This window comes from Tasmannia lanceolata, unplaced genomic scaffold, assembly GCF_043159265.1.
Source record: "Tasmannia lanceolata isolate RefF3 unplaced genomic scaffold, GAP_Taslan_0.1 ptg000016l, whole genome shotgun sequence".
Classification (NCBI taxonomy): domain Eukaryota; kingdom Viridiplantae; phylum Streptophyta; class Magnoliopsida; order Canellales; family Winteraceae; genus Tasmannia; species Tasmannia lanceolata.
This window is the reverse complement of record NW_027518693.1, coordinates 2644630-2669959: the sequence shown is the minus strand read 5'-3', so window position 1 is coordinate 2669959 and position 25330 is coordinate 2644630. Positions and strand designations below refer to the sequence as shown.

General features: G+C 37.1%; 1 protein-coding gene across 1 annotated transcript; it reads left to right on the top strand.

Annotated features, from left to right (window-relative positions):
- Positions 1–313: 313 nt before the first annotated feature.
- On the top strand, positions 314–24254 carry LOC143847784 (Glycine cleavage T-protein family). Its single transcript, XM_077356548.1, has 12 exons — positions 314–628; positions 3494–3595; positions 8387–8420; positions 11958–12031; positions 12133–12198; positions 12390–12454; positions 14746–14833; positions 14960–15025; positions 17526–17691; positions 23058–23141; positions 23214–23341; positions 23723–24254. Exons 1-12 carry the CDS (start codon positions 407–409, stop codon positions 23906–23908), a joined length of 1281 nt encoding a protein of 426 aa, XP_077212663.1. The 5' UTR covers positions 314–406; the 3' UTR covers positions 23909–24254.
- The last annotated feature ends 1076 nt before the right edge of the window (positions 24255–25330 follow it).

The window sequence follows — 25330 nt, the reverse complement described above, 5'->3', positions numbered from 1 at the left end:
GTCACAACTAATGAGAGCACTCAAAGCACACCACTAATAGTCACATTTAATGGAATATGAAGATTTAGTTCATAGAAACTAACTCATTCGTCCATCTATGTGCTGACTGTAGTGGCAGCCCTATGAGCCTAGGTCGATATTTGAAACTATTCATTTGGATTAAAAATCCAACATCACATAATTTCCCTCTCTACAGTGGTGAGAGATAATAAGATTCAACTTTCAGAGGAGATGGAAGGATTTTAGTAGTTATGGGACCCACCTCAGGATACATGACACGACACGTGTGGCTCCCACCATTTTCACGTTTGTGCGCCATACCTTATGCTTCGTCGTGTAAAATGCTGGTCTGGGTGGGTTCAGATATTACCGTTTTTGTAGCCCCCGAGTGTTTGTCCGTACGTCCATGGCGTCCGTCTCTTCTTGCACTGGATTCATTGGAACGAAAGCTTTTCTCTCTGCAACAAACCCACCACGTTTCTTCCCCACGTGTAAATCACACGCTCCAAATGGCCCTAATCGAATTCTCTCATTCTCCAACATTACAAAGGGCTATCGACCTCCCCTTGTCTCTGCTTCTGCTCTGCCTTTCCACCTCACTCCTCCACCAATCGACCACGACATCCTCGTATGTATATATTTATTTTCTTATGAAATTCCATCTGACAAACAAATATAAACCTTAGGGTTAATGCATTTAGGGAATTTTTCAATCTAGGGCTACACCAATCATTCATGTCTCAATACAGATGAGATGCACTGATTACCCTTATACCTTTCACATTTAATCCAATTCTTCAATCTAGACCGTCGATCTTAGATCAATGATTGCCCACATAAGACCTTACACAGAAATTGGAGTCAATGGTGGTGTTTGCTCCCCTGACCATATAGAAACCGTGTAGGAGAGTTAGGGCTTCTTTGGATGGCACCAAAATTGACCATTGTTTACGAACAATATTGTTTCTATATCATTTCTAATGCTATTGCAACTGTTATTCGCAAATAATTATATTTAACCTCAAAACCATTTGCATGTAATATTATATTCAAATAAGTTTTAGAGGTATCATCCAAAGAGGCCCTATATCTTCTGTGTTTGGTTGCAGTTATTTACCTCGTAGAGGAATGTTGTAAGTAGTCCACAATGGGGAGAAAAGCTTGGATTTCCCTGTAACTTAACTTGTAGAATAGTGGTAATTAGTGTTTGGTTGTCATCCTTGTAAAGTAGTATTCACATCATTCCTAAGAAATCCAAGCAAAAACACCCATTTTGGTGGTTTTTTGCCTAGATTTTGTTGGACACGTCACTAGAAAGGAATGATTAACAAGGAGATATCCCTGGTAGTCTCTAGGGATTTTAATGCTATATTGACAACCAAACAGGGGGTGGTTTGCTGACGAGGCACCCTCATGCCCACATGCCGACAAAACCCCTAAGCCATCCCAACTTTTGTGCAACCAAACAGACACTCAGGGATGTCTCCTGGTTGGTAAAATCTTGCCATCAAGACTAGATTATCAAACTATTAGAAATGGGTTGATTACAACTGAAAGACCCTGGTTGCGTAGGCATTCTAGCATACTTAAGTTTGACTCCATTGAAGATGTGCAACACTTATTAGAAAATAAGAATTCGGCTTTTATGCAAGAACACACCTAACAGAAGGCATTGTAATTTCAACTCAAATGGGAACTTCAGTTCGCCTGGTTAGAGAGAGAGGTATGGTCATTCCTTGTTCGAAATTGGGCTTTAATGGAGTATGCGGATCATCTTGTATTCAGAAAAAGGAGGAGATGAGGCATGGTTGTTATTGCAGTATACCTTGAATACATCATTCTTAATAGAGATGGTACTAACTACTAAGGCCATCTTTTTTTGAACAATCATAAATAAATATATGTAGCAAGAGAAATACAGCTACCTACCCATGGCCGATCACGATATGGATCCAACAGAAGGAAAAGGAAAACAGAAAATGGCTGTCGTATCACATAACCTCAAAGAGGGTAAGGGTCTTTAACTACTTCGGTTTCTCCATCAACTCCATCACATGCAAGATCATCATCCTTTGAATTAGCTGATCAGAGAGTATGCTGGAAAGGGAACTTGCGGCCCTTAGTCAAGGTTTTAGTTTCAGTTTTGGTTGCCTCAGAAACGGAAATGTTTTGGATTCGGTTGAAAATTTTGGTGAAAATCCTATAAAATCTCAGAAACGTATTGTAACATATTCAAATGATTGAATTTTAAAATGAAACTTCAGGAAATGCTAGGATAAGCACAGATACACACTTAGAAATCATCACATAAGTAAGACAGCTATCCATAATGATTTAATAATATCAAACGGCCATGACACGTGCTGTCGCGTAGGTCTGGTAATTCAATACATACGACATTTCAAATAAAATTTATATAAATATCTATACATAGTGCATACAGAACATGTCACATGCGATTGATATAAATATAATTATGTAATACATACTGATATAGTATACCACTTGTGCACTTACGGTTTTTCTTTAGGTATGCATTTCAATGGGATGGAATCGGAAACATTTCGATCGTTTCGTGTAGAAATTTAAAACCATGCTCTTGGTGCAATCTAGCATTTCTTTGATGTCATCCGCAAATCTCCAAGGTATGGTGTCGATTGAAGCCATTAGATAACGTTAAACTAGTCTTCCTCCACGATTGCAAGGTCCACAAAAATGAAGGAGCTTTACTTCACATCTCAACTCCAACATCTCATATTATGAAGAATCAATCACTTGAAAGTGTCAGTTTCTCCAGATCACATGGTCTCTGATAATCCCTCCAACCCCAACAAGCCCCGGATTTTCAAAGCTAGGGCCATCAAATTTTAGTTTTTTATGAGTCCGTAATGCATGAATCTGCTCCTATCTCCTGAATTAAAAAAAAATATATCCATGTTCATAGTATAACGAAAATGAATCTGCTCCTATCTCCTGGATCCAGGTTCCAAAGTAGGTTTGCCACCCTTAATGGGTGGGCTTGTCTTCCAATTAATTGTTCTCCTCTTTGCTGCTTTTAGCAATTCTTAGTAGTGGGCAGCATTATGGGAACGTCTATGTAAATCCCTTCCTGGCAAATTGGTTTTGGCATAAGTTATATGTTCTTCCTTTTCGTTATGGGTCTTAATTTAAAAATTGGTATTCGTATCATCGCCACTGTCTTCGGAGCTTTTACCTAAATGCTGTTTGGAAAATTGGTATTTGTTAGTTACTGCTATACATTTTATATTGTTAAAAACTGTATTGTTTAATGAATTTCATGCCTTTTTTTTGAGCACGTTAGTACTCCAAGATAACATAGGGAAGCGTATTAGCTACCATACGGGGCAGTAGGTTTGGTAATCACTAAAGCCAAAACCATGCAAATATGGATTCTTGACTTTCGTGCTTGTTGTTCTCTCAATTATGATCGATGTTGTTATGCGTATCAAATTTATTTTATATTTCAATGTAGGAAACAATGACAGATGCAGGAGCAAAAACTTTACAAGATGGCTCTGTTGAAACATTTGGAAATGATGATTTGGCATTAAAGGCAGCAGATGACGGGGTTGTGGTGGGTTTCAGTATTTCTCCTTTTCAATGTTTTTGCTCGAATTTTTTTGCTTAAATGGTTTGTGATTGCTTTCACTTTTGTTTGCTATTCATTAAAAACAAGTCTTCTATACAAGGGAAAGGCTGGGATATATGGTCTTCTTGGAATGCTGTAAAATTCTGTGAAACAATTTAATTGTTGAAGACTAAATGGTTGTCATTTGCTGTTGCTTTGTCCATTGTAGTCTACAAACTCGACAACTCGACAACTTGACTCAACTTTTTCAGTACTGATTTGAGATACAGAGTATAACTTAAATTATAATATTAAATTTTAACTGAAGGTAAGTTTTATGCAAATTTTAAACTTCAAAGATCAAACACAAGAAAGTGCTTATTGAGTTTGGTGAAAACTCAAGTACACACTGTAATCATTTTGCTTTTGAGTTTGTTATCGACTTTTTAGTTTGTTTTCGACTTTTTTCAGGTTATGAGTTTTGGTGGCTCAGAACTGTATTTATCACTATTGCAAGACCTTCTGTACCCCTATCCTCGCTCTTATATCCAAACCCTGGATTTATGATTGTTTCTTGAGTTTTCTATAGTTATATTCGGAACTGTTCTCTAGATGTATATGGGGCTGGCTCCCATTGGTTTCCTAATTAGTCGGAACTTTTCTGGACCACTTTTAGGGCTTCAATTTCATTTCATGAAATATACAAAGCAAGATGGTCCTTTCCCTCCCATTTCCAGTTAGATAAGTCTGTCTTCCCTATTCCAGCGTCCTTTAGATATGAGAAATCAGCATCCATCTGGGATTCAAACTAAGTAAGAAGAGCCCCTTTACCATCGCGAGATCAAAACTTTTCATTTAAAAACACTCCATCCAACCGGACAAGAAGCCGTATCTTGGTCTGTTCATGGAGAATTCCCCTGTTGGACATCTTCTCAACTGTTTCCCAGCAGGGCAATAGTTTCCTCAGGGATAGATCCACTCCATCTGCCCCAATCTCAAATTTAAGAGAGAGCCCCATTTGATCATTGCCTGAAATGCCAGATTTCATTGTGCTCGCGTAAGACACTGGAGCATTTGGTCAATTGCTAGCATCTGCTGCATTAGATGCCCCCAAAGCCCCTGAAGGGTGCTTCTAATTCCCTATGATATCATGGGTGAAGGTTGTGGAACATGCACGACTTAGACAGGCCATTATTAGGTGTATATAAGTTACATGCAATGGCCTTTGTAAATAAGTGTATATACACATCTAGGTGTATATAATTAGGTAGGATTTTCCTTTCATGCCTCTTAGCTAATGCACTATACAAAAGAGGTATTCTTGTAATTAGCCCAAGTCATTATCATAAATACAAGGGAAAGCCAAGTCGTGATGTATATAATCGTCTATACTCCACAAGTGTATCCCAGGGCATGGACAACTAAATGTACCATACAAAAGAGGTATTCTTGTAATTGGCCCAAGTCACTATTATAAATACAAGGGAAAGCCAAGTCGTGGTGTATATAATCGTCCATATTCACAAGGGCAAGGGCATCCCGGGGCATGGATAACACATCCTACTAGAATAAAAAGAAGAGGGGAAATAGCAGGAACGATGAGGACTTGGAGGAAGAAAACTTGCCGAAGAGTGAATTACTGGACAGAATTCTTTTGTACTAATCACTATTCATACGATTGAAATCTACAACTGTATAGCTGATGCTCGCATATACCATTCAAAAAAAGAAAAGAAAAAAAGAGCTGATGCTCGCATGTTTATGTTGACATCAGCGCAATGGAACAGGCTAGGGAGAGACATGGTTTTGGATTGTTCTATTGTTTTGACATTTGTGGTGTTTTCCTCCAGAGTTCTTCATTTCATTATTTTCAATGAAATTGACAGTGAAAATTGAAATCCTGGTTTTTAGCTCCCGTGCTTTTGTCACCTTGGTAGACCTCACAACCATTGTTTTAAATTTTGCGAAATCCGATCGGAATCTAAAAATTTCGAATTCTGGTTTGGATTTCGGCCGAAATTTGAAAAAAAAATCAGTTTTGGTAGAGGGTGGGGACATAAGCCATTTTTTTCTTAAGAATTGTTTGAAGACAAGGCTCACATGATATGTTTTTTATTTCAGTGAGTGGTGATGATTTCACCACAGCATTTGTGACCACCATCCATCCATATGTGTGATATTGTGAACGGTCACCTTTATTTAATCTTCATCACTTCTCTGTTCTGTGTTTTGGTCATGGTTTTAAATTTCGGCCGAAATCCGAAATTTCGGTTGGGACTGAAACTGAAATTTCGCGAAATCCGAAATTTCGAAAAATTGATTTTTTTTTATAAATTCATTATTATTCCGAAATCTCGGTAATTTCGGCCGAAATTTCGGAATTAATAAAATAAATTTTTTTTATTACCGAATTTCAGTCGAAATTTCGGTTTCGGCCAAGGCCGAAACCAAAACCGAAACCGAAATTTAAATCCATGGTTTTGGTTGCTGTTTGGAAGTGCTTTGAGTTCTTCCTTTGATTTTTGTCTCTCTATGAGCTGTTTTTATTTGTTGAATGAATTGGCTTCAAAGTATATTCAAGCTATAATCATAACTCTAAATTATAACATTTAGAGTGACAATGACAATTATAACATCTGGTCCATTTTGATTAACTTTCTAGTTGGATGAAGTCTATAAGACACACACAGTTCGGTCAGTCTTAGAATGTTGTGTGAGTGATTGTGATTATGATAAATCATGATTAGAGAGTTAACAATGTGAATATTTTGATGTGGATAACCATTTCCTCAAACCATTGATTGATCTTAAATTGGAGAAACTCAAAACAGCTAAGAAGGCTTGAGATTGCTTAAGTAATTTGTATTAGCTGTTTAATTATGCTTGAGCCTAAGCTAACAAAATATTTCTATTCTACCACTAATCAAGATCAATGATCTTGTAATTTAACATGAATGCTGGAGATTTGGTGCAGGCCAAAATGATTTAACAAGCATGATAACTGATTTCTTAGTCAAATCCATACCATATGGAAGTTTTGGTGTACATGTTGTTGAACAATTTATTATTCATTAGCAGTCTAATCTCCGATTCATTTCCCATGTAACTTCTAGAACCAACAATGCCATGATAAATACACCTCTCAATGTTTGGGTATTTCTTCGCATTCATGTGCTTTGAAAGCATTTCATAGCATCAATTTGTCTTTTTATGTCCCGAGCATATGAAATGAGGGATGCTTTCAGAGCTGATTTCATTTGTTGAATGAATTGGTTTCAAACACTATTCAAACTACTCAAGTCAAACCTCACGATGAGATCTGTAACTTTTGGTCCATTTTGATGAACTTTCTGGTTGGATGAGGTCTATTACATACGTAGATGGTTCAATCTTGGAACCGTTTGTGAATGATGATGATTATGCAATATCATGGTTTTAAATTTCGATTTCGGTTGGGTCCGAAGCCGAAATTTCCTGAAATCCGAATTTTTTCCCAAATTTCCCAAATTGATTTTTTTTTCAAAAATATATTATTTTCAAAAATTTCAGCCGAAATTACCGAAATAATAAATTAATACTTTTTTTCCGGATTTCGGCCGAAATTTTAGTTTTGGGCCTTTTGGCCAAGGCCGAAACCGAAACCGATATTTAAATCCATGGGCAATATGCAGATTAGAGAGTTGACAACATGAATAATTTGATGTGGATCGCCATTTCCTAAAACCATCAACTTATTTTTAATGGGACAGTTTAAGACAGGTAAGAAGGCTTGGGATTACTTAAGTAATTAGTATTTACAATCTAATTATGCTTGAGCCAGAAAGTTAAGAAAAGATTCGCATTCTACCACTAATCAAGATCAACGATCAATTGATTTAACTTGAATGCTGGAGTTACAGTGCAACTCAAAACGATTTAACAAGCATGGTAACTATTTTCTTGGTCAAAGCTATGCTATTCGAAATTTTTGGTGTAAATGTTGTTAAACTATTTATTATTCAATCTTTGATTCATTTTCCATGTAACTCATAGAACCAGGCAACCAGCAACGGCACAATAAATACACCTCACATTGTTTGGGTTACTACTACGTATTCATGCGATTTTGATGCATATCTCGAAAGGAGGGAATCTTTTAACAGACTTGTGAAAATATGTGGTTCCATTCTAATCTTCCTAACATGTAAAGAATATATGTGTCATTCATAAATTCTCATGTGAAGATGTGTGGTTCCATTCTAATCTTCCTAACATGTAAAGAATATATGTGTCATTCATAAATTCGCATGTGAAGATGTGTGGTTCCATTCTAATCTTCGTAACATGTAAAGAATATATGTGTCATTCATAAATTCGCATGTGAAGATGTATGTTTCCATTCTAATCTTCCTAACATGTAAAGAATATATTTGCCATTCATAAATTAGCATGCCAAGGTCTTTCCAGAGTCACCTTCTTCATGAAAATTTTCTGAAGGATCATTAGCCGACCCCAACTAGTTTGGGATAAAGGCTTAGTTGAGTTGAGTTGAGTTGTGTTGTAGTTGATGGGAGCTTGTGCATGGCACACAAGAATTTTTACTAACATGTAGAAATTTTAAATTGAGATTGAATTATCTTTTATCTTCTCAATATTGATCACAATGGAATGAGTTGAATTGCAATGTCTGCTAAGTTATGCTTATGTTTTATTTGAATTGGGGACACTATTATTTTGAACCCTAGTTATTTTTGAGTAGCTGAACCTTTTTGGTTATTAATTTGGCTTTAATTCCATCCATGGTATCTATTATCTTAGGTAGTGGACCTTTCTCATTTTGGTCGGATTAGAGGTATCTTCTTCTTCATTAAACTTTTTTATAGATCTTCTAATGTATCCCTTTTGATTGCTAAACCTATCTGGTTCTCCATTGAATCGTTTCTTGTTATTTATAGGGGTTATTTTTTGATGAAGTGATCTATAATGGACGTGTAATGGTTTTCTTGTGAAACAATAAATCTCCATATATTAACATCTTTAAAAAAATAAAAATCCACTTTTGCACGAATGGAATGGTATGAAAGGCATTGTATTCTGGTAAATGCTAATACCATGCTAGCACAGCCATTATTTAAGATGTGGCGTGTGCGTTGGTGTGTGGTTGATGTGTTGCATACAAATCGCACATAATTTCTGTATACATAACTTTACACGTGGTATATGTTGTCTTGATCTTATGTTATGGATGCTTGTCATATAGATATATCAATGGAAGACAATTTTATAAAAAACGGTGTTGATTTTGTAAATGTCAGGCTTCTTTCTAAGTTATAGTTGAACAAAAGCATTAAACCTAGTTCTTTATATTAACTTGTTTTATGATGTAATGCATCCATTTCTTCATCCATTGCACTTTTCCATCTGGGAGAAGGGCTTAGTGAAAGGATCTAAGAAGATAAACAACAGACAAGGACAAGGCAAAAACGCAAAACGAGGGTGACAAATATAAAAAAGAAACAATATCAGCAATAGGATGTTTCGTGCAAAAATGTGTTCCTTTACACAAAGCGATGGGAATAGTCGGAGGAGGACCCTTAGAGCAAGATGGAGATTGTTGAAGAGTCTAAAATATATTTTGTGGTCCTCGGGAATATACCTGGAGTGACCTCGTAGTCTGCTGAACTAAAGATTCCTATGTGGTACTTGGATCGTCAGAAACAATAGGAAGAGGGACAAAAACAGACAAATTCTTCCCCTAAGAACAATCTAGCAAAGTAGAATCCAACTCTTGCCAAGGGCATAAAAGAATGGATTCCCTCAAAGACTGTGACATCAAAACTGTTAGAATCCATGAGAAGAGAGAAGAGGAAGATGAAAGAGTGAGTTAGGGTGTGCTCCCCCTCACTTATGTATTTATATAAAAGAGAAGAGTATAAGGACTAAAGTGCCCTTAGGCACATAGACACCTTCTAACACTCCCCCCCAAGCTAGAATGTATATATCAAACATTCCTAGCTTGTTACAAATGTCATTCAACTTAGTTTTGCTTAATGGCTTGGTCAACATATCAACTAGTTGATCCACTTATCTAGTAAACTCTATGCATATCTCTCCCTTGTGGATTATTTGATGGATGAAGTGGCAATCTACCTTAATGTGCTTAGTCCTCTCATGGAAGACTGTATTTGTGGCAATATGGATTGCAGCCTTATTGTCACAATACATTTGAGAAGGAGAGGAAAGGGGAATCTGATCTTTGACAAAAGTGAGCACAGAGTTCTCCACTTGTGTCGGCCATGGCTCTATATTCGGCGGCTTATGCACTGGATTTAGCTATAACATTTTGTTTCTTACTTCGCCATGACACTGGGTTGCCTCCTAAGAAGGTACAATATCCTATGGTAGACCTCCTTTCAGCTAGAGATCCTGTCCAATCGGCATCTGTGAACCCTTCTATTTTCTTATAACCATGCTTCTTAAACAATGAGCCTCGTCCTGGAGCACTTTTTAAGTACCTAACAATTTGAAGTGTTGTTGCCCAGTGTGAAGTATAGGGGAAGCTCATATACTGGCTAACGACTCCAACAACAAATGATATGTCTGGACGAGTGACTTTGAGATATATGAGCTTGCCAACTAACCTCCTATACCTACCTGGGTCATCTAATAAATCTCCGTATTCGAGATGAAGTTTCACATTCGGGTCCATGGGAACAGAAGCAGGTTTCACTCCAAGATAACCTGTCTCATCAAGTAAATCCAACACATATTTCATCCGTGAGAGGGAGATACCTCTAGTGGAATAGGCTACCTCAATGCTAAGAAAGTACCTAAGAGGGCCCAGGTTTTTGGTGGAAAACTCTTCCTGCAATAAGGTCTTCGGCTTCTGCATCCCCACTGAGTCACCTCCAGTAATGATAATATCATCAACATAAACTATTAAGAGAACACATCCAGCCGTAGGCTGATGGTTGGAGACCGAGTGATCAATTGTACATTGCTTCATGCCAAATCGCATGTTAGCATCACTAAATCTCTGAAACTATGCTCGAGGAGACTATTTTAGGCTGTAGATAGATCTCTTCAAGCGACACACTGGGGAGAACTCTCCCTCTGAGCAACATACTCAAGAGGTTGCTCCATATAAACCTCCTCAGTGAGCTCACCATGAAGAAATGCATTTTTGGCATCGAGCTGGTGCAGGGGCCATCCTTGGTTGACGGCGAGGGAGATGAGGACCCGAACAGAAGGAATCTTTGCGACTAGTTAGAAGGTCTTAGTGTAATCAACTCCAAAGGTCCGAGTGTAACTTTTTGGCAACCTCAGTTAGCTCACCATGAAGAAAGGCATTTTTGACGTCGAGCTAGTGCAGGGTCCAGACGATAAAGCCCATTCACCTCACGTCCCGAACCAATCGTTCTCCCAGTCGAGAGTTCCTGAAACAAACAATAGAAGGATAAAATGGAACAGAGCAATGAAGATGTTTCGTAATTTGGCTAATAGAATGTAAACTGAATGGGGACTTAGGAACACCCAGGACAGAGGATAAGGTAAGTCCAAGGCGGAGAGAGATACTACCAATACCAGAGATGAGAGTAGTACTCCTACTACTCCCATCAAAGATACTACTCTTGCCTTCATGCTTATTCTGGGGGAGCTGCTCTGTTTTGATGGCTGTCGATCTCACAGCTGTGCTCTCGTGGCCGTCACTATCTTTTTGTTATTCTTTTCATTATGTATTCACGACACTGGCTTGAGGAGTGTTGTACCAAGCTGGCTGTGTGCATGAGATTATTGTTTACCTTTTGTTGTATTGTTATTTTTTCGTTGGTTGTTGTAGTTTTCTTTGTAGCAAGTTGGAGTTTTATAGTATATACACTCCAGCTTGAGGGGGTGTTGAATTACATGTAAGGGTAGATTAGGTGTTATATGTACTGTAGAGGGTATTGTAGTCATTGTGCACATGTTGCCCTATTTGGCCCCATATATACATCATTTACATGAGGAGCTCCCTAGTGAAGACTCTCCATTCCTCTTCTTCTTCCTCTCTCTAACCTTAACTCCATTTCTAACCGTTTCTATTATTTTCCGGTCTTTGGATTATGAGGTTCCAATAAGTATGTTCACGTAGGAACTAATTAATTTTGGTCAGAGATACGTTCGTGGAGGAATAAGATCACGTTTCTTCTCTTCGGCACACCTTGTTATGTGCTGTTGGCTTTTGCTATCTTCCTTTCACGTTGAACAATTTCAAATAAGTATCCTGAATATATGACAAGGATACTCAGATAAGATTACTTTTATTGAATCTTTCAAAACAATGTATTAGTATGAGAAAATTTAAATAATTTCCTGCTTTGTGAAAATTGTCGGTTGAACCAACATTCAGTTACTGGAGAAGATCGAATTCAGTTTCTTCACAACCAGACCACAGCAAATTTTGAGTGTCTCCGTGAAGGGCAGGTGAATTATTATTTTTATTTTTTATTTACTATAGTATTGTTTTAGTTTCTTCCAGGTTGTGGTGACACTAACTGATATGTCCTTTCAATCCTAATATGCAGGGATGCGATACTGTTTTTGTAACTCCAACAGCTCGCACTATAGATATTGCCCATGCATGGGTTATGGTAATTCTATGCCACAATTCTCCACAAATATTGTTGTTGTCTTTGTAACGAGTAACATTTCTTACGATTCACCAAAAAAAAACGAGTAACCTTTTCTTACCATGACATCAGTCATTCTAAATTGGTATTTTATGAGTAATTATTCTGTCAAGTTGGTCCTGAGTTTATAATAATGATTATTTTGTTTGCAGAAAAATGCCATAGCATTGCTAGTCTCACCAATAACCTGCAGAAGCATAACTGAAATGCTTACTAAGTATGCCCGTGACATTATTTCTTATATATCTTTTTATTAAATATATCGTTGCTCTTTTTTTTTTGGAATAGTTTCTTATTAGATAATACCATATCTGGATTGTGTTGAATCGGCATGGGACCAATACCACTTCATATCTCTATGTCATATTGACATAGAGTTGAGGTTCGTGGAGGGATTGTGGTCGTTGTACTTTCTTATACTTTATTAAATCGTACTCCTTTATAGACTTTATTGTTCCTTACATGTGTGACAACATGTTTGATGTGATGAAGCCATTATGGATGGCTTTCTTGCTTATGTGATGGTTTCTAAGTATGTATTTGTGCTTATTCTAGCGTTTTCTGAAGTTTCATCTTAAAATTTTATCATTTGCATATGTTACCATACTTTTCTGTGATTTTACAAGATTCCCACCGAAATTGAAATCTAAAACCTTGGTAATATTCTACTATGTTCCTTTATAGTTGCATTATTCTTAGTTTTTCTTTAAAGGTTTGCTTGATATGCAACTATGTCCTAAAGTTGCATACCTACATCTTAAGTTCTAGGGCACTAGGTATGGTGGCCCCACACATCCTGCTGTAGCATCTGCCCCGAAAATCTTTTCAACCCTAATATGGTAAATCTGAGCACTATTTTTTTCCTTCAGGTTAATGATAGTGCAGCATCATCTCGATAGGAATGGGCAAACAAAATTAGTACTTGACATGCTAAAGAAAAAGAACTTGCGACTGTTATTTATATGGTTTGAGCTATCGCATTTCTTTCTTCCAATCCTCCCAAACCTTAGTTAAAATCAATAACTATCATCTTATGCAGCTTTTGGTTGCCACTGGTTTGAAAGGTTGGGTTTGTCATGGGAAAGCTAGTGATGTTATTGAAAATGCCATTATTGGTTTATTTAGAACGTGGTATAAGACTTGTGAAATCTTCCACGGTTTCTAGGGGGCAGGGGCTACTTTGAAGATAATCGGAATTGTTTGTCCCATTACTTTCTGGTGTATAAGCCAAAATAATAATTCCGGTGAATTTTTTTTTCGTTTGCCATAAATCAGCCGTCTTTCAACCATGTTTTTTAGTGTCTATAAGTTCATTGCCAAATTAATAATTTTTCCTTTTAGGATGTTTGTGGAACACCTAGTGTCCCCATAATCACTATGAATTTATTATAGCTTGTCAGATTATGGATGTATTGATATGCAAACAAGGTCACTGAGTCTAGCATGGGTGGAAAGAGGTTTGCACCAGCAATGAGCATATGAAGATTATTTCTCAAGGCCGGGATCCACCTAGCCACGGCTACCTAAAGCCAAGGTTTTAAATTTTGGTTTCGGAATGCGTTTCGGTCCTCCCCGAAACCGAAATTTCGTTTCAAATCAATTTGGATAATATTTTATCCCGAACAAAATTTCGTTGAAATTATAGCCATTTCGGCTGAAATTTTGGGATAATATTAAATAATTAATAAATAAATAACAGATTTTTTGGAGACATCCCTTAAATTTCGGGGAAAACGAATTTTCGATCGAAATTTCCGTCGAAATTTTGTAACGTTTTGATTTCACCCAATTCCACAATTTCGGATTTCGGTCGAAATTTAAAACCTTGCTAAAATTTGATGGTTCAAGCTTGGGGAATCCTGGGCTAGCTGGAGTGGGTGGTCGACTGAGAGATGATGACAGTGCGACAAAATGGGCTTTCTTAGGCCCTATTGGGTTTGCAGATTCCAATGAGACAGAAATTAGAGCGATACTACAAGGCATTGGACTAATTGATCCTGACATCCTTAATCAAGTTATTGTCGAAGGCGATTCCTTGAATGTTATAAATGATTGAAGTTAAGCCTCTCCCATCCTTGACGGTATGCCCATTGGATAGATGAGAGATTGGACCGAATGGCAGGATCCCCAATATCCTTCCACCATGTAAGAAGATCATCCAATAGCGATTCTCAAGACTAGCGAGGGAAGGGGTGGCGATTGATGCCTTGGAGATCTACATATTTTTCTTCCCCCTTGAGGGGGTTAATGTTGTACTTTTTCTTTATTTATTCGTCTCCCTTGTACAGTCCATCTCGGTTGCGGGGTTGCTCCTCCTTTTTCCTAATTATTAATACAGTTCTTTACCAATAAAAATATTGTATAACTCTTATTGATTTGGAGATATCCATGGATTTACTACATCATGTGATACAGACTTGAAATGATTCCGTTTTTTTTTTAAATAATCGACTGTATATATTTTTGAAACTGATGTCATGTATTGTATTGTTTTTTCCATGATTCTAGGTACATTTTCTTTGCTGATAAGGTAGAAATTCATGACATAACTAAACAAACGTGCTTTTTCGTTCTCATCGGACCTAAGAGTAACCAAGTATGTCATTGCATTAATTTATGCTAAACAAGTCACTCTTTCCTTTTATGCTTTGATTTCGAGATCATCTTTTGTTTTAGTTCAAATTTGGTGAATTTCCGATGACTATATTGTGACATATTGAAGGTAATGGAGGAGCTAAACTTAAGCGATCTCATTGGACAACCATATGGTACACATCGACATTATAGTGTAAGCTTTGCTATTGCAAGTAATACTTTTTCATTATATTTTCCTTATTGAATTTACACACTTATCATTCTAAGCATGATTTGGAATGAAATTGTCTTGATTTATTATGGGAATATCCTTTTTCTTAGAAGTTTACAGTGTTTTCCTTTTGAATATGTACTTATGAAAATTGATAGAATTATTGTATAACATCTAAGAAGTCTTTTGGTGAGAAAGTGAACTGGGTTGTCCTCAAATTATGGCTATTGTTTGTTGACTTCGTAAAAATTGATTTTTTGTTATCATGCCAAAGGTCGTTATTTACCTCCTATGTTTTTTATTTATGAGTTTCTTGTTTTGCCAAGAAAAGTTCGTTCTATCATTTCTTGTCTCATATTGTGACACTACTAAAGAATGCCTGAAAAGCAAACGGCTTGGATTTCTAGACAGTGTGAGACCTATTTTTTTGCTCATGAGCCACTCAATGTTTGTGTTGGATAATTTCATCCGCTATGAGCCAAATTTTCAGTGTAAAATGGTAAAGTCTTCCTTTATGGCCTCAATGACATAGCCTGATATTTTTTGAGGAATATTCATAAAGTTTCAATCATTTGTTTTTTTTTCTTTGAATATTAAGGTTTCAAGCATTTCTTGTGTTTGAAAGAAAATTAACTTGCATGTAGAAGCGAACACAAATAATTTGAATTGAGCACCAGAAAAATGGATGATGGTTGACTTTCATGACTTGCATAGAACGGTGTACTACTGAGAGCTCCTAGGAACTAGCAATCACTTTATGGTGTCTTAGATAAATGACCAAAATACTTCCTCCTTATGAAGAGAGAACTTAAGGGGCTGTTTGGGTCTAGGGTATAAATTTTCTGAAGGATTTTTTCCTTAGAAAATGATATTTATGCATTTGAAAAACTTTGTTTTCATGGAAAAGATTTACCATGATAAAATATTTTCTTCGATTCCAAGAAATTTCAACCCTGCTTGACCTTGAATTTTCCTTCGGTGGATTTTTAGGGATTTTTATTTTTAGTTTTTTGTCGTCATAATTTTTATGCTACATTTAGTTCTTATACGGTGTCTCCACGTGCATGCAAGCATGGTTTTAAATTTCAGCCGAAATACCGAAATTCGGATTTTGGCCGAAAATATAAGATTGCACTGAAATTTCCACAGAAACTGAAATTTCCACCGAACTTTCAATCCTTGCATGCAAGTACACCTAAAAAAAAAATTATGCGTACATTATTAGATGATCCAAACCATTCAACTCATAGGCCCGACTTAAATAGGTCATTCCCCGAAAATCTTCTCAAAAGTATAATCCTGTATAATCCTGACCCTCCGATCTATAGAGGATCCTATACCATGCTGTCCATTTTAAACCTCTATGGGTTGCATAGTTAGGATGGGTTGCATGGTTAGGATCATCCTATAGGGATGATTTTGGGGAATGACCTATTTAAGTCAGGTCCCAGCAAATGAATGATTTGGATCTTCCAATAAAGGGAGCCCCGATGTAATTTTTTTTCTTCTGGTGTTCTTGCTTGTACGCGCAGACACCATATAAAACCTCTTCAAATGACCCCAAAGATAATAAAATACTAGTTAACCTATATGGGAGCATGTTCTGGAATGCGTGCAAAAGTAATGTTGAAGCTAAGGAGGGAAGACGACTCCCTCAGGGAGGATTTCATCCACCATCAAAAGTGGTTGAATGACCCATATATATGTACTTGAAACAATGTAAAATTATAAAGATACCCTTAACTTTGAATTTACCTTCCAACAGCCCTTCTCATGCTACTTTTTTTTCTTGATACATAGATAGCTTGCTTACTAGAAATGATGATGATCGCTTGTCATTTATTTGGTGAAAGTGTATAGTCTACACCTTGATCAAAAGTGGAGACAAGTCATTACAAGGTGATGATTGATTTCATTGTGTTTTGTTCGTGCATGAAAAATTGGATCTAACCCTAATTTGGTGCTCTTTGCTTAAAACATTGTAGGACAAAAGCGTGCAATGGGAGCTTTAATTCATCCATTCAATAACGGAACCATATCCACAAATATCTTCAATATTTTCAGAAATAACGTGATATTTTGCTTTTTTTTTTTTATAAACAATAAAATCTCAAAATTTCCATGGATGATCTGTTTTGAATATGCTATACACATTTTCAAATATCAATGGATGATCTCTTTTCCAAAGGCTCTTGAATGTATGGTTCCTTTCACAGAACATCGATTGCGGATTTCTAGAATCGGATGCGATGCTAAGAAATTTTCTGCTTGCCAATTATTATTCTAATACAAGCATCACACATGTCTACAAATATGGAAATTCTATTCGGAAACACCCATTCTAATAATTTTGTTAAATACATGGGAATGTAAATAATTTGTATGATAGAAATGAAAAAGGGGAAATTAAAAATATTTTTCAATACAGATTTTGTTATATATTGTTCACATAGAAGAATCAATTTTCTCTATCACTGTGCAGGTGAATGGAATGCCAATAACTGTAGGTGTTGGCAATGTTATCTCTGAAGTAGGTTTTTCGTTGTTGCTGTCACCAGCTGCCGCTGTATCAGTCTGGGAAACACTTATAAGCCTTGGTGCTATACCTATGGGAACTCATTGTTGGGAAAGATTAAGAGTACTTAAAGGTTTTGAACTTGTCAATCATATATTGCACGTGAAATGCCTGTAGGCTTTAGAAAGCATGCTATATTTCGTGCCGAACTAAAGAAATACAGTATGGCATGCATGCTTGTAATTATTTATGTCTTAATCATAATTTGATACTCTTCCCAATTTGATATATTTTGCTTTCTGCAAGGTAGCTTCGTCTATTAAATAAACGAAACTTCTTAAGTTTATCTGGTAATACAAATATTGTCTACAGGTATGCCATTTAAATATCAAAAATATCAAAGTGGAAAAAATTAATCCCAAGAAGGCTTGGGGCTCCCCAATGAACTAGAGGCTACATGTTGACTAACTTTCTTCTAAGCTAGAAGAACAAAACCCCTTCACACATTTAGGAGCCCTAGAGCAGTTTTTAAAATTAATCGATGTGGGGCTAATCTCCTCGATTGAAAGATTAGACTTTTCTCTTTCTATATTTTACCTTCTCTACTTTTCCCTTTCTTGATCTCTTCCTTTGAACTTGATATCAAAGCTCGATCATGATTCTTATTAAAAGGCTGAATATCAAGGCGACCGGCTCATGGTTCTTTTTTTTTTGTAGTTTTCAGTTTATTGGGAGAGAAGGAAGAAAACCCCCTCTTGATGAAAAACCCGTAACCTTCGTGTTTTTTTTTTCTTTTTTTTTTCACTATCATATATTAGGCTGTTACTTCATTGTGTAACCAATTGAAGGGAAACCTTGCTTCTAGAGTTTCCATGTGAAATCTAGGGTTCTTCCCTTTAAAGCTCCTGATTTGTTAGTTTGTTTTTGGATCAGATCTTGCAATGGCCGATTTCAATAATATATATGTTTAGGAATACAAAATGGGCAGACATGGACTTGATGCAGATATGATCTTTTAGTGTCAGGAAGATACTTTTTCATCGTATTTATCAATATTCCTTTGTTTATGTGGTGGCTATGGATTGATTAATCAGTGTTTTTTTCCACCTGTTTTTTTCGAGGTATCCATTAACATTACATTGGCATTGACATGCGGTTCCACAAATTCCACAACATCATGATCTTACAATTTTTGTGGATCCAGTCTTCATAGTTATAGCTGGTCCATTGTTAGCTAACAACTTTAATTTCCCCAGGCTCCCAAGGCAACCTTTATTGATTGGGCCCACAGGAGGTTATTCGGCCCACTGTACTAACAGAAGTAAGTTGTACATATGACAAGTGTATGTTCATAGGCTTACTTTCATTTATGGTATCAGTTCACAATCTTCAAAGAAATCAGAAGCATATGGTTGTAGTAAATGACAACATGTTACAGCAGCTTCAGGAGGGACAGCAGCCAACACTCATAAACTCATTGGTTGCATAGTAGCAATAGTCCATAACAATAGTACAATGGCCCATTGAAAGCGTGGATGGTCTTTTAATTGGACACCAGGTAAAGTTGAAGAAACAGCCATGCAAGTGTGGGGATCATATTTGCAATAGATGCAAATGGAAAACTGAGGATGTATGGCCCGGCAGGCTTGAAGACCTGGATGCTGGACTTAGCGGAGGTGGATAGCGTCGAGGAAGAGGATGTACACATAGGGGAGGGGATTAGTGGTGAAACCGATGTACCAATGGGGAGAGGTTAGTCATGCGAGTATTGGTGTGGTGCACAGGATAGGAGATGAGGAACTTTGGATGCCTTTATGCTTCATTGAGAGGATATGGGCTGCAAGGCATGGGGGAGGGAGGTGGTGAGAGCATTGAAGGTGAAGATTAGAAGGGGATTGGTGACACTGGGGTGGGGATCGGGAATGGAGACATATGTGAGCAAAGGTGAGGTGGTGGGGGCAGATGCAAATGGAAATCTAAGGATTAGGTTTAAGTGGAGAGAAGCAAGGTTGTGGGTAGGAAACGACACAGCAGACATTGTTCTTGATGATGAGGACAACGATAACGGTGATTTGTTGGAAAGGAACTGTCATTAGTGTTCCTTTCTGTTTGGAGTAATATATTGTCCCACATCTATCGTTCTTTAGCATTCATTTATTTAGTTATCTTGCATAGCGAAGCAGCTACTCTACATGATCCTCTCTCGTTGCAAGCAATAAAGAGCTGGAGGCTACAAGCTTGTTATTGCTGGACTCTGTGTCTGTGACAGCAGACAGACAAGATAAAGGTTGGCTGTACCTTGTTGTTGCTATCATATGAGAAGAGACAGATCCCCTAGAGAAGGATGGTTGGGTTGCGGGGCATTTGTATTCATAATATTATTAAGTAGTGTATGTAGGTTGAGATCTACCTGATTATGTAAACTTTTTAAAATCTATAAATTCAAACCAGGTTTCCTTTTCCTTTTATGAGTTTGTATGGCAACTTATGGTCTCTAATTAGTGTGCAAAAAAAAAATTTGCATGCGCAATGACTGTATTCTTCCTCAGTGACTAGAATACCCCAAACAAGGTGCAATAGCCTCTACTAAATCTCCAATTAGTGTGTGAGCTTGCCGAATCTGCACCAGCATATACCTCTAGAGTCAAATGACCCCTTCTAGCATATAGAACACCTTGTCTTGTGTTCCCTTGAGGTACCATAGGATTCTCATATAGCTTCTAGGTGCGTAGTTTGAGGAGAATGTATAAATCTGCTAACCATACAACCAAGGTTTTAAATTTTGATTTTGATTTCGATTTAGGTTGGCACGGAAGCGGAAACATTTCGGTTTCGGTGGAAGTCTTGTAAAATCACGAAAACGTATTGAAACATATGCAAATGACGAAATTTTTTTATCTTTTAAAAACATATGCAAATGATGAAATTTAAAGATGAAACTTTAGACAGATCCCCTAGAGAAGGATGGTTGGGTTGCGGGGCATTTGTATTCATAATATTATTAAGTAGTGTATGTAGGTTGAGATCTACCTGATTATGTAAACTTTTTAAAATCTATAAATTCAAACCAGGTTTCCTTTTCCTTTTATGAGTTTGTATGGCAACTTATGGTCTCTAATTAGTGTGCAAAAAAAAAATTTGCATGCGCAATGACTGTATTCTTCCTCAGTGACTAGAATACCCCAAACAAGGTGCAATAGCCTCTACTAAATCTCCAATTAGTGTGTGAGCTTGCCGAATCTGCACCAGCATATACCTCTAGAGTCAAATGACCCCTTCTAGCATATAGAACACCTTGTCTTGTGTTCCCTTGAGGTACCATAGGATTCTCATATAGCTTCTAGGTGCGTAGTTTGAGGAGAATGTATAAATCTGCTAACCATACAACCAAGGTTTTAAATTTTGATTTTGATTTCGATTTAGGTTGGCACGGAAGCGGAAACATTTCGGTTTCGGTGGAAGTCTTGTAAAATCACGAAAACGTATTGAAACATATGCAAATGACGAAATTTTTTTATCTTTTAAAAACATATGCAAATGATGAAATTTAAAGATGAAACTTTAGGAAATTATGCACAAATACATACGTATAAACCATCACATAAGCAAGACAGTCTAGTGGCATGCGTTGTCGCACATGTCTGAAACTGTAAAGTCAATAAAGAAGTACATTGTAATAAAGTAGAAAGAGTACACTGACCAGTCCCCCCTCCAAGTATCATTCTCTATATTAATGAAATGAAATGAAATGCAAATAATAACATCTTTCCTTTTTTTTTTGTCAGTCCGATCATTTCGGTCGAATTTCGGGAATTTCGGTCTAATTTCAAGGAAATAATGATGTTGAAAAGGAAATCATGTAGATTTCATTTCGGTGGAGATGGAAATGGAAATATTTCTGTCATTTCGGGGAAATTTAAAACCATGCATAAAACAAACGCAATGTTGGAGCAAGTGATGATGGGATAAATATGTTTTCCAAAAAGTCTTTGAAAGATTCGTGGGTCATTCAGAGATATCCCCCCCTCCCCAAAAAAAAATTAATTGTCCAGTCTCTGGTTCAATTACAAGGAACAATTTGCCAGCTTTTGCTCCCAAACTTGAGATATGAAGATGCCACGCTTAGATCTGGCCACTTCAATTGCAAGGACTATTTCAGATGTGACAAACATCACTAATGTCAAACGTCTGCCCGAAATGATTTTTTAGATCTTGTATGACCTTGTTGTCGTTGCCGGTGACAACTCTATCATCTACATATACCACTAAGATTCTTATATTGTGCTCCATTCGTCGGATAAACAGCGAGTGATATGTTGAAATTCTCTTGAACACTATTTGTTTCATAGCTGGATTGACTTTGTCAAACCATGCTTGTGGTGTTTTAAGCCTTTGCTTTCTTCAGCCTACCTTAGATTGCTTTCTTCAGCCGACATGCTTTTTTTTCTCTCCTCCTTACCTGGAAAGGTAGTGGAATATCCATGTAGACTTCTTTTTGGAAGTTGCCGTGAAGTCATTTTTCATATCAAATTGGTGAAGTGACTGCTCCTTGTTGCAAGGTTAGAGAAGAACTCTAACTAAGTTGAGCTTTGCAACAAGCCAACAAGAGAGAATGTCTCTTGCTAATCGATCCCATACAATTGAGTGAAACCTTTGGCTACCAACTGGGCTTTGTAGTTCTGCATGGATCTATCTGCTCTACGTTTCATAGTATATACACACACTTTACCACATGTTTTTTTGGAAACTCAACCAAGTCTCATGTGATTCTTTTCAAATGTCTGCATCTCTTCAATTATTCCTTCGATTGTGGTTGAGCTTAGGCATTTGAAACTCGATTTAATTTAAACAATGGATGAAAGGTAGAGCTCTGTTGGAAGGAGAGAACGACTCATATGTAACAAAGTTAGACGTGGGATGAGTATGCAACCGTACACAACCTCTTACCTTTGTGTAAAGCAATATTTAAGTCAGAATGTAAATTTAATACTACAAGCAAAGAATGATATACACTTGAATCAGTCCTTTGTTTGCTGCTAGTTGGTTTGTACAAGGCTTTAAATTTCAGTTTTGGTTTCGGTTTCGGTTTCAATCACCATGGAAAAGGAAATGTTTCAGCTTTGGTTGGAAATTTAGGTATAAATCCTATAAAATCAAAGATTTTTTATGATAATTTTGGTTTAGGATTCTTATATTTATATATACTAGAGAGATGTCTTCTAATGCAATCAATTCACATGAGACTTGGTTGAGTTTCCAAAAAAAACATGTGGTAAAGTGTGTGTATATACTATGAAACGTAGAGCAGATAGATCCATGGAGAACTACAAAGCCCAGTTGGTAGCCAAAGGATTCACTCAATTGTATGGGATCGATTAGCAAGAGACATTCTCTCTTGTTGGCCAATCATGCATGATTTACTTTTAAATAAGACGATGCAATGGTAGATGAGAAGAGGATGTAGAAATAACTCATCTAACACCAATTTAACTTGTACAGGAAGGCCAGCTCCTGAAAAAGAGCTTACTAATGAATTCAATGCCCTAGAGGCCGGTCTTTGGCGAGCCATTTCACTGAACAAAGGTATCTTGCTCCTCTCTAAGCTATGACAGTAACTGCTCTGATTATTTATTGTGCTAACACACATCTCCTCAGGATGCTATAAAGGTCAAGAGACCATTTCTAGACTCGTCACTTACGATGGGGTTAAGCAGAGATTGTGGGGCCTTCATCTATCTGCCCCAGCAGAACCAGGAAGCCCAATTACAGTTGACGGTCAGAAGGTATCTAACTTTTAGGGGTCGTTTGGATACGCGGATTTTAGAATCTTGGATTTCCTCAAAATCCTAGATGGGAGAACGAGAGGAGGAGACCGTCCATCGCTTTCTGATATATCGCCCTTCTTTACGTCGCTCAGTCGAGCGAGAGAATAGGAGATTGTCGTTTTAGAAATTTCAGGGTGGGGGAGAGATTTCTAAAACCTGGATTTCTTACTTAAAATCCAGGATAATGGATTGTAAAATCCCGAATTTTACACTGCTTTCAAACTAAAACCTGGATTCTAAAATCCACGTATCCAAACAGCCCCCTAAGTTCTAACCATCCATGTCACTCTTATGTTTTGTTGTTCATAGTGAAGAATGAGATTTGAAAATCCTAAACAGGTCGGTAAGCTCACGAGCTATGCAATTGGAAGAAGAGATTCTGAACATGTTGGTCTAGGCTATATAAAGAAGCGCGCCTGTACAGCCGGGGACAAGGTAAATATTGGGGATGTCATAGCAACAGTTGTTGATGCTCCATTTCTTGCTTCAGCCAATGTTCCCCAATCGTTGAATGCTAAACATTGATTGGCAATTTTGTGTTCATTGAATTTTCATTTCAGTATGTACTAAAGTGTAAAATGTATCCAACTCTAAAGCTACCTACGGTAGTTTTGGATTGAAAAGGGGTTGCTCTTTGATATGGCATGTATTTGTTGTGCAAATGAATTGGAGAATGTGTTCAAAATTGGGTTGAAGCTTGAGAACATGGTGGGGTGGGCAATATCTGAAAGCAAAGTGATGTAAACAGGGCCTTGATTTCTATGATCTATGTACTGTTACCTTGACAGAGAAAGTGAAAAAGTAATCTTGATCTCTGAGGATCTGATATAGTAAAAGAGCAATGAGATGGTATTATTATTTCCTGCATGAATATTTGGATATCAATGCTAATATCTGTACCATGTTCTTTGCACCTTATGTTTTTTATGAAAAGTGACATATTTCATTAATATTCAGATAGCATTCGGGACCGGGAGTCCCAGCCTGCAATACAAAATATTAAGGTGAATTGGCACGGGCATACCCGATACCAATTAAAAAAGTAACCAAAATATCAAAAAATTACAGTAGAAACCAAGCATTCCTTTCCTCTATTCTACAGAATGCATTCGTTACATCTTCTATACCCATATTTTAAAACTATCACCCGTGTCTTTTCAAAACTGCGAATAGTTAAATAACTCCTAAACAAAACCTCTTGAAACTCCAAGATGATTGGATCATGTGAAAACTACCAAAACTGCCTCCAGGATCTCTAGAAATCCAGATGAAAAGAGAAACTTCCAGGAAGATAAAGCAAAGTTAAAATATCCAGATAGGAAAGCCTAAGCGAAAGAACGAATCTCTCAAACTAGCTATGGAAAAATGACAATTCCTGGATAGTGACAGGCACTTTACAGTGCTATTAAACGATAGAAATCCTGGAAGAATATGAAAGGGAAGTAACCCTAGAAGACCTGTAAATCCAATTTTGAAACTCCTTGACGAGAAACGAAACTAAATACCACCAAAATGCTAGAATGAAGAATTCTTACTGAGTTCTACTTCCTTTTTTCCTGCATTTCTCTGTCTATTCATTTACTATTCTCTTCTTCCTCTTTTTTCTCTCTCCTTTTTTCCTCCCTCTCTTCTTTCTCTTTCTCCTTCACGTTCTCTTCTTTTTCTATTTTTTTTTTAAAGGCCTTTCATTCAGGGTAACTACCCTCGGCTCCCTTCTCATCATCTTCCTTCTCAATACCAACCTTCCTTAGTTCTTTCAAATCCCTAATAGCCATTGACCGAAACAAATTTTTTGTGGCTTCCAAATCATCGTCAAAACCTATTCCGAAGGCATCTCCTATAGCCAGCAGCTCATCCATTTCCTCAGAGGGAATGACTTTGTTCTCTTCTGATTCCAAAAATTCTATCAACCTTGAGTCCGCCTCTTGTCTATCCAGATCCTCTCAC

Coding starts and splice junctions, on each gene's coding strand:
- LOC143847784 (XM_077356548.1), top strand. CDS start 407: ATGGCGTCCGTCTCTTCTTGCACTGGATTCATTGGAACGAAAGCTTTT. Junction 12,199..12,389: donor TTGCCCATGCATGGGTTATG/GTAATTCTATGC, acceptor TTTTGTTTGCAG/AAAAATGCCATAGCATTGCT. Junction 23,142..23,213: donor AGCCATTTCACTGAACAAAG/GTATCTTGCTCC, acceptor ACATCTCCTCAG/GATGCTATAAAGGTCAAGAG.